General features: G+C 41.5%; 2 protein-coding genes across 3 annotated transcripts; both read left to right on the plus strand.

Annotated features, from left to right (window-relative positions):
• The first annotated feature begins 597 nt into the window (after positions 1-597).
• vtcn1 (V-set domain containing T cell activation inhibitor 1) lies at positions 598-6,977 on the plus strand. 2 transcript variants are annotated; one of them, XR_004826169.2, is made up of 5 exons: positions 598-747; positions 929-993; positions 4,747-5,124; positions 5,222-5,726; positions 5,897-5,993. XR_004826169.2 is itself a non-coding variant. In XM_035773794.2 (5 exons), exons 1-5 carry the CDS (start codon positions 716-718, stop codon positions 6,022-6,024), a joined length of 858 nt encoding a protein of 285 aa, XP_035629687.1. In that variant the 5' UTR covers positions 598-715; the 3' UTR covers positions 6,025-6,977. The 2 variants fall into 2 exon arrangements, 1 of the variants encoding a protein (XP_035629687.1); XM_035773794.2 differs by having other exon boundaries at positions 5,222-5,476; positions 5,897-6,977.
• Positions 6,605-8,152, plus strand: LOC118385833 (tripartite motif-containing protein 45). Its single transcript, XM_052521792.1, is given in 4 exon segments — positions 6,605-6,734; positions 6,792-7,023; positions 7,282-7,723; positions 7,725-8,152. Coding segments are annotated over 4 exon segments (1,221 nt in total). The 3' UTR covers positions 8,142-8,152.
• Positions 8,153-9,861: the final 1,709 nt, after the last annotated feature.

Raw genomic sequence — 9,861 nt, forward strand, 5'->3', positions numbered from 1 at the left:
AAAAATGGATTGAAGTTTCCCTGCATTAAAGTCCCTGGCCATAAAGTCCCCAGCCACTATGACCGCAGCCTCTGATGAGCATGTAATAAATTATATGTAATCTGATACCAAAATACTGTAACTGTAATCAGTTACGTTATCAGCAAAAATACTGTAATCAGATTAGATACTTTTGAAAAACGAGATAATTAGTTATTGGATTAATGTTAAATTCAGAAAGGATGCTTGTGAGAAAAAAACTGAAAAAAACGACACCTTTTTGTTTTCTCAATGACATTAAATTCATCATCTAAAAAAGGCGCAAGTTTGAGTTTGTTCCTCCTGAGCAAGTCTGAACACAAGTGAAAGACCACTATGACACACCAACTACATTTGATGGTTCCTTTTTTGTCTTCTAATGCCTCTTAATAAGGGGAACGTAATTCACAAGTAACTGAAAGTAATCAGATTACATTACTGCTTTTGGGTAATCCAAGTTAGGTTACTGATTACAATTGTGGACAAGTAACTAGTAACTAACAGTGACAATATTGACTCAAGAAGAGTTCAATGTTTGATATTGCATTCATACCTTACAGTGGGTGTGGAGCTTCTGTCAATCTCATATGTAGCTGCTGTAGACAACACATCATATGGTACTGTATGTGGACTCTGGTCAAGGGAGCAGCTGGAACTATCATAACCCTGTAAATAAAGACACAGCTACCAAGGAGCCATGGCCTCCCTTGGACAAACCATCTTCTGGGGGTGAGGCCTCTATTCAATGTGTCTTTCTAAAAAATATGGTGGTTGGAGGCCAGTAACAGCTTTGCTTCATATCACCAACAAGTGCATCGTCAGTTGAACTTATCATTGGATATTGTGATGTTCAATTGACTTGGAAGGTCCTTGCTAGATCTTGCTTGATTTTTTTCATCTACATTTCCAGGATGATAGTCATGATCTTTGTGGCCGCTGGACTCATCATCCTCATCTTGTCTGTGTCATTTGCAGGTATGTAGTGAACATATGGATATTTCTACAAACAAAGGGGCCATCAGGGTCAACATTTCTAAATGGTTTGATATACATTTAAATATGATTTTCTAGCAACTTCACATTTGTAGTTACAGGGATAATAGTATATAGGGAAAATGAGACCATAACTCCTAGCAACAACAGAACATCTACATGTCATTCAAAATGTCACATGAAACATGGAGATTGCATGTTTCTTTGTCATGCCTACTAGCCAGGTCTGTTTGTGCTTTAGTCAACTTATCTCTAATGTATAATTCATGCTAAACATTCCAGAAGAATTAAAAAGTTAAATAACAGCATTTCTATATTTTTTTAAAGAGTTTATTCCAGTACAAAAATAGAATACAATGGGTTCTGTCAACAAAATCATGGACAATAACTAATAATGGAATCCTTATTATCAGTAAACTTTTCAAGCTACAGTGAGGCAAAAAAAGTATTTAGTCAGCCACCAATTGTGCAAGTTCTCCCACTTAAAAAGTTGAGAGAGGCCTGTAATTTTCATCATAGGTACACTTCAACTATGACAGACATAATTAGGAAGAAAAATCCAGAAAATCACATTGTAGGATTTTTTATGAATTTATTTGCAAATTGGATTGGAGCAGGAGCAGAGGAACCTTCCCTCCTCTTCCCCGATGTGCTTTGAGAGGGAGGTGAGGAATGGATGAAACAAGAGGAGAACCTCAATTGCATTTCCTTCATTCCTAACATCCTCTCTCCTTGCCTCCTTCTCAATAGCCATTGGATGAGGGGAGAAGACGAGGTGAGAGGATGCAATGAATCAGCGAAATGCAAATGAGATTCTCCCAAGGACAGAGGAAGCAAGTATTTGACAGATATGAAATGTTTTTGACAGTGCCAGACTGACTGACTGACTGAACAACCATAATCCCCATGGCCTGTCCAGAAACCACTCCTAGTCCGTACTGCCCAGTCTAGACACTTGTGGAGATCTGAGAGGGATTGATGAGTGGTGACATGGTGAAAGCTCCACCTTACCCTCTGATAGGCTTGGTGGAATTTTGGTAGTATTGCTTACAAATGTCCAATTTTCTCAGATCTCCACAAATGTTTAAGAGTAGGGGTAGGGGCTCAGGGTTGTTTATGGACAGGACCCTACAACCGTTGGGGTCAGTGGTGGACCTGCAACATGACACTTGAGGCATTGGTTGGATGTTTAATTCCATTGCTATACACACACACAGATGTGCACAGGTGTAAACTGGACACACCCACGGCACCCTGTCAGGCTGATCAGACAGGTCTGATCAGACAGGTCTATTTACATGTCTACTATTTGTTTCATTCCAGTTAGTTAGATGTGCAACCACTGACTAACTATAGCTAGGGCATATCTCTAGTCGAGTAATATATACTGTTGTTTTGGTTGTATAGCATCATTTAATAAGATTACCAATGGTTAGCTAGGTAGCCAGGATATATCAGTCAGCTAACTATTTACAGGAAAAGCAGTTCATTAATAAGTCAATGTACACTAAATCTAGTGCAGAAATGTTTTAATCTTACCTTATCTTGGCACTGTGGTACGTATGGGAAGCTATTAATCAATTAATTAATAGATCATATTTTCATAGATTCATATAATGGAGTTAGAAGGGTGACTTCCTACTTTGAAAGGACAGGAAGTGTTGGCTGTGCACTTGAACAGGCATTCCACACTTTACCCCACCCACATTTGAACATTGAAATATCAAGTTGTTTTGGGGTGTTATATGCATAAACCAAAAAAATGTTTTATTTTTCAATTTCTATTAAAAAACAAATAAATATGGAAGTTTCAAATTCCAGATTGCTCCGTTTTAATTCAGAAAACAAACGGGCCGTAATCATACCTCAATACTTCTGAGCAATTCGTGCTTTTTGAGGTCGGTTCAGTTTCGGTAAGATTCCAAAAAAAATAATGACGGTTTTCGATTTCAATAATTTAAAAAAAACATTAAATGCACTATATATCATGTGGGTTGAATGCTGTAACAACGCAGAATAAAACAATTAATACAAGTCCCATGATGGTAGTGAATGCCCATTACTGCTGATCACTTATTAACCATTATTTATTCACATTACTTAAAAAATATATATTTCAGTTATGTATATTATATTTATTTGATGACTTTATTATTTCACTCCAAGTCATCATTTCATCTATATAGAGTTGCTGCTTATGCTGTCTGACAAGATCATTATTTTGGAGTTATTCAAAGTAAATAAGGCATATTTTTATGACTGCTGAATACCAACTATCAATCAATTAGATCATGCATTTTCAGGTAGCTTTACCTCTCGAAGCAACAGCTGCTCTCTATATCCCCTCACGATCGCGCATTACTCTGCCTCTTTCATTGCAGGCAAAGTAAAAAGAGACCAGACAAGTAGATGCCGAGGGATTATGGTCATTGTAGTTAATTATCACGTTTTATGCGCTAAAGCTATGTACAATATTGGTCTGTTGGAAACTACAACACCCTGCTTCACAGTGTTCTGGCTGGATCTGACATACGTATAGAAACTGTGCAATGTGCGATTGAAATCACATAAAAACACGTAACAAAATATAATTCAAATAATTGAAGCAATGTCAATTAGTTGTTTAAAAAACAAAAAATAATCGAAATTTCGGTTAATCGCTCAGCACTATACCTCAGGAATCTTGATTTAATGTTGTCCGGGAAGTAGGCTATTTTTCTTGGCCACCATAACAACATACACCCCAAAATGTTCGGCCAAGGCTTGAGATCAGCATTAATTCCCGCTCTTTGGCTGTTGTTAAATCGCTTGTAGAATCACACATGCTCTTGTCAATTGGCTGTCATTCAGTAAATTATTTCCTGAATCAGAAGATGTTGTTTAATAATGTCTCCACATAATTAAACAGATAGACATCAGACGCGCATCAAACAACTATCCATTATTATTGAAGAACCCTGTTAAACACAGTATACATTTTTGTTTTATTAATCATGTTAAAGTTTCTCTCTGTTTGAAACATTGGATTTTGCAATCACATACATTATTTTGGATATGAAAACTGTATTCACACCGGAGATACGAAATGTTAGGTTACAGTACACTTTGAGATAGACATAAAAAAAGTGTCTGACAGCAATATCCATGAATTTCACAGGATCAAGGTCAATGTGTAATTAAATAGTTAAATGCTGCTTACTATATGATATAACATCAAACAACAGTATCATAAATGTAAGGAAAAAAAGGTTGTTTTGTCACACTAGTTTTGTGAAGACTCCAAGCACGAGAATGGGTTTAATTATAGGTTTTGATTCAAGTTATCAATTCTATTGAATGTATGTTCCCCCTTCATATCTTAATTTATTCACATGAAAAAAAATACAAATGATTGTTAATGACTTTGTAACAGCTCCAAACAGTTGTCTACTACAAGATATGCTCACTGGTACAATAGTTTATAGAAAAACCCATATATTATTATTATTTTATTTTTTTACCTTTATTTTTAAAATACTGTGTACATACTTGTGTCATCCTCATTGTCAATATCCATGTCATGTCTCTGTTAACATGTAACATGCATTTGAGCATACGTGAGTGCATGCGTACCTGTCTGTGTGTGTGTGCCAGTGTATGTGGGTAACAAAAGGCTCTATGAACTGCACACAGTATATCTGTGTTAATCAAACCTCCTGTATGTTGTGTTCTCTTTTGCTGTGTGCTGTCCTTTAGTTCAGGGTTTAGGGGGTTCCCAGGGCACTGTGGATAGCAATAACAAGTGGCCCATCGGGAACCTGGGGGAGGATGTCATCCTGAGCTGCAAGTTCAAGACTTCAACTAACAGCGGGGAATCGACCAGTCAAGTGTCAATCACATGGAAGAAGAAGGGACTCAGCGAAGTGGTGTACAGTTACAATAAAGGAGCAGTCCAGCTGACGGAGCAGAACCCCCAGTTTAAAGATAGAACCCAGCTGTTCTCAGACGCCATAGGTGGAGGCAATGCCTCTATGTTGCTGAGGAACGTGAAAATGAAAGATGAGGGGGTGTACTACTGCAGTGTGAATGCCCCTAGTGGCTCAGGGACTGACATTGTTAACCTCAGAGATGCAGGTAAGAAGACAAGTCTTAGGCATTCTCAATATTTCACAATTCACATTTGTAGAACTACACACAAAGTAGCTTTCACTTAAAATATGCTTAATTTCAGCTTTCTCGGCCCCCAAATTTAAGTGGGTCAACACTACCCTGACGGCAGAGGGAGAGAGATGGTTCCCAAAACCAGATGTCCTCTGGTTGGACGTCAATGACAACGTCCTAAACGAGAGTGAAACTAGCTTTTTCAACAACTCCGTCGGGATAACCCGATTCATCAGCTCCCTTCTGCAAATTACATTGAATGACAGCTACACCTGCATCATCCAAAACCATCTGGTGAAGGCTGTCTCCCGGGCAACCATCAAAGGTCCAGTAAGCACCTTTCGGGGCAAAGAAAATAGTATTTTATACTGAAAAAATATCTGGATGAGAAGGGCATGTTAGACGACTCTCTCCCAGTTTAAAAACATTTACACAAGTGAAGTCACTCCCTCAAGTGATGACACCTACATCCTCTTCAGTCTAAACATGACAACCTGGCCAACCGTGACAGCTAAACAAAAAATAAAGTGACAAATAATGACTGGTGGCCAGGGTTGGGTAGGTGACAGGGTTGGGTAAGTAATCATCTAGTTTTGCAAAAGGATCTGTAATCTGATTACAATAGTTTTGCTGGTTATGTAACTGATTAGTTACAGTTTAAAAAAAAATAGTTTACATGTCCTGCCCAACCCTGCATTTGGTAGTGTGCCTACTGTATAGTCAGCATATTTCCTTTTTATTACAGATATAGAGATATCAACGACGACTTTCTTCTCCTTCTCTACTGCAGCTGCACCGCCCATACTACTACCCCAATGGCACATCCTAGCAGCTACAACCAGTTTATTTTTCTGGATCTACCAACTAACCTGATTAACACATGCACACAAACTACTCTTCATAGCCTACAGGCAAGATGACTAAAATTACTGTCTGTGGTGAAGTGAACTGGTCTGGTGACTTTCCACTTGCCTTGGTCTGCCTGGAGTCTGATGGATTTTGTGTTGGATTAAGAAGTGGCGACAAACTGTGTATGTGTGTGTGTGTGTGGCTCAGTGGCGACCCGTCATTCAGGGCAGGTGGGGCAGTACCCCACCTGTTTTGAGCCCTACATTTTTAGCAAAAAAATGTATAACAATAATATTAGTTTTTTGGGGGGGCTTGCCTGTTTTGCATGTTATTTTGGCATTATGTGTCACATATCAGTTTGCAAACAATGTAAAAAAATATATATATAATTGAGTTATTAAAGCTGCATACAAACATGGTCTCTTTCTTGATTAAGGCAGCTCCCAAATGCAGGTGCTTCAGCCTAGCTCAGTGCTTTCTGTGGTGGTGGGGCAAGCCAGCTTTTTTTCAAATAGGCTTGGTCGATTTCGGACACCGGTAAATTCTTCAACAAAAACCTGTACAAAGTGTTTTGAAAACAACAAGACAAGACTATAAAAAGATCATGTCACCTACAGACAAAAAGTTGGAGAAGGACCATGTGGATTCCCCGCCAACCCCGACCACAAACTCGAGCTCTAACAACGGAGATAAGGGGGGCGTCGTGGTCAATGCGAGGGCAGCGTGCAGCGTTTGTAGACGTTGATATCGTGAGCCTAAAATTCTGCTGTGTTTACACACTTTTTGCGCAGGCTGCGTTCGTCAACTGGAACCGTTTTCGGTGTCGTCTGGTGTACACAATGGCAAAGCGGTACATCTGGAAGGCGAGTCGCCCTCCTCTGCCGTCAAAGGTCTCTGTCCCAAGTGTGACTCTGAGGTGGACATCCCGTTGTCCGGGGTAGAATGGCTGACCACTGACCACTTGGCCCTGGACAAAGTGTTTCTGGAGACGCTGATGAGCGAAAACTCTGTGGTATGCGACCTGTGCAGCGACTGGGACACAGAGAAACATTGTGAGGTTTGCTGTGTCAACCTTTGTGAGTTCTGTTGTTAATCACAAAGGTGAGTGCAAGAATTTGTAGGCCAAACTCATGAGTCATGACCAATGTCCAATTTGTTGCAAGTTAACTAATAAAAAGGGCTTTAATGGGGTTCGTTTTAGCTTTGAAATTATTATAATTTGTGTGGTTTATTGTGACCTACCATATGAGTTCACCATATCCATCTTCCTATCTTCCCCAGGAGACAGAAGAGGACGTCGACTCACACAGTCGAATGTCTGGAGGACCTGAAGACCCAGGATTGTCTCTCTCGGCCCGTCCTGTGTTCCCTCCACCCCGGTCAGGAGCTGCGTCTCTTCTGTGAGATCTGCGACCTGCCCATCTGCCTGGAGTGTGCCGCCACCTTCCACCGTGACCACTACTGCCTCCCGACACTTGACGTCATCGACCGCCATGGGGACAGTATCCGGTAGCTGGTTACCGGGCTCCTGCTGTCACGGCTGGACCGGCTGGAGGAGTCGCTGCGGAAGGTGGACCTATCCCAGGAGGTCTTGCAGGCCAGGATGGATGCGACGACGGATGAGGTGCGTTCCTTTGCGAGGGGCTACGCTAGTGCTGTGGAGTCACACTGCCTGTCGCTGCTACGGTGTTTAGTGGAGCTGCGTCTGCAGTGCAGGAACCAGAACCCACCTACAAAGGGCTCAGCTACAGCAGGCCCTGTCAGACGCCTGTGGGGGGATGGCATTCACAGAGCGGTTGCTGATGTGCGGGTCGGACTCAGAGAACCTGAGCGCCAAGGGCGTGACCCTCCGCAGGCTGGGCAACCTGGTGGAGACTGACTACGACCCCCACCCAGCAACCATCGCCCCCGATAACGGTAGCAGTATCTGCTTCCTGCCACGTGAGAGTGCAGGGAAGGTGGGGGGGTACTCGGTGGTGGAGGTGATCACGCAAAGACACTGGAGCTCAGCAGGTGTACCATCGAGGGGGAAGGTGAGACCCAGACCAAGGCTTTGTCCTGAAACAACCCTTAGCCCCGCCTCCTACACCCTATTTCCCTTAGCCCCTACTTCCGAGACAGTTCCACTGTCCCACTTTTAACAGCCATGAAGTTATCTCTTTAACTATAGTCCATTTTCTCTTCATACTATCCTCTCTGTTTTCTATGGACTTCTAGTAGAAACTATTGGGGTGAGGGAATGATTGCTAAGTCTTGACCCCAGACTGGTTACAGAGGCTTGGGGCTTGAGTTCAGACATTTCTTGGGGGTAAAATGTTTAGTTGACACACACACACACACACACACACACACACACACACACACACACACACACACACACACACACACACACACACACACACACACACACACACACACTCAAACAGCGCCCTGAGGCAATGGTATGTAGGGAATAACTACCTGGTGACATTCCTTGTCTCTATGGAAACATTTAAAGTGGCAGGCATTTCCTTTGTCAGATGACAGGCATTTGAGACTCACACACCACTCTGTAGCAGCATGCCCACTGTGATAGTGCAAACAGCTATTCTCTGCTGTGACTAACGGTTGCCTGTTGAGCTGAGCTGGGGATGCAGGGCTATAGCAAATAGAGGCTTCTGAAAAACCATCTCTCTGTGTCAAAGTAAACTGACCTTCGTCGTATTCATGTAATGTTAATACATAATGCAGGTGTGTGTGTTTTGTCTTTCTGCCTGTCACAGAGCTTGAAGACTGTTTGTTATAAGGTTGGAGAAAGAACCTGCAGCCCAGGTCACTGTTTCTTTACTTTCCAAGTTCTTGTGCCTGAGAGTAAGGCTGTTTTAGGATTAGTGCCCATGTTTAACGTTTATATGGAAAGCTGAAAATTACACAAGGCTTTAGTATCGACACATCAGAAAATCCAGGCTTAAGCCATTCCTATCAAACATATTTGTAAATGTGTGCCTTTGTTCATGTCTGTGAATACTACACAGGCTCTGAGATAAGAGATTTAAGTCAGCGGTTTGACCCACTCTAGTAGGCCTATAGGACAGGGGAAACAGTAAACTGTGTTAAGAGCAACAGGTGCTGGTGCAGTGTGACAGCCACGGTGCACAGCTTTTACTGGAGCACACACGGCCATTGTCTCTAGAGACCATAGACTAGACTGTGGGTATACAGTGCCTTGCAGAAGTATTCACCCCCTTGGCATTTTTCCTATTTTTTTGCATTACAAACTGTAATTTAAATAGATTTTTATTTGGATTTTATGTAATGGACATACACCAAATATTCCAAATTGTTGAAGTGAAATTAAAAAAATAACTTGTTTAAAAAAAAAAAAATGGAAAAGTGGTGCGTGCATTTGTATTCACCCCCTTTGCTATGAAGCTCCTAAATAAGATCTGGTGCAACCAATTACCTTCAGAAGTCATATAAATAGTTAAATAAAGTCCACCTGTGTGCAATCTAAGTGTCACATGATCTCAGTATATTTACACCTGTTCTGAAAGGCCCCAGAGTCTACGACACCATTAAGCAAGCGGCACCATGATGACCAAGGAGCTCTCCAAACAGGTCAGGAACAAAGTTGTGGAGAAGTACAGATCAAGGTTGGGTTATAAAAAAATATGATACACTTTGAACATCCCACGGAGCACCATTAAATCCATTATTAAAAAAATTGAAATAATGTGGCACCACAAAAAACCTGCCAAGAGAGGGCCACGCACCAAAATTCACAGACCAGGTAAGGAGGGCATTAATCAGAGGGGCAACAAAGAGACCAAAGATAACCCTACCATGCTCCACAGCAGAGATTGGAGTATCTGTCCATAGGAC

This window comes from Oncorhynchus keta, chromosome 7 (genome assembly GCF_023373465.1).
Source record: "Oncorhynchus keta strain PuntledgeMale-10-30-2019 chromosome 7, Oket_V2, whole genome shotgun sequence".
Lineage (NCBI taxonomy): Eukaryota > Metazoa > Chordata > Actinopteri > Salmoniformes > Salmonidae > Oncorhynchus > Oncorhynchus keta.

What these genes read in the sequence shown, in the direction of transcription:
- vtcn1 (XM_035773794.2), top strand. Translation starts at nt 716, where the DNA reads ATGGCCTCCCTTGGACAAACCATCTTCTGGGG. An exon ending in GGACAAACCATCTTCTGGGG is followed by an intron (nt 748 to 928) that starts GTGAGGCCTCTA and finishes CTACATTTCCAG; the next exon opens with GATGATAGTCATGATCTTTG. An exon ending in TGTTAACCTCAGAGATGCAG is followed by an intron (nt 5,125 to 5,221) that starts GTAAGAAGACAA and finishes GCTTAATTTCAG; the next exon opens with CTTTCTCGGCCCCCAAATTT.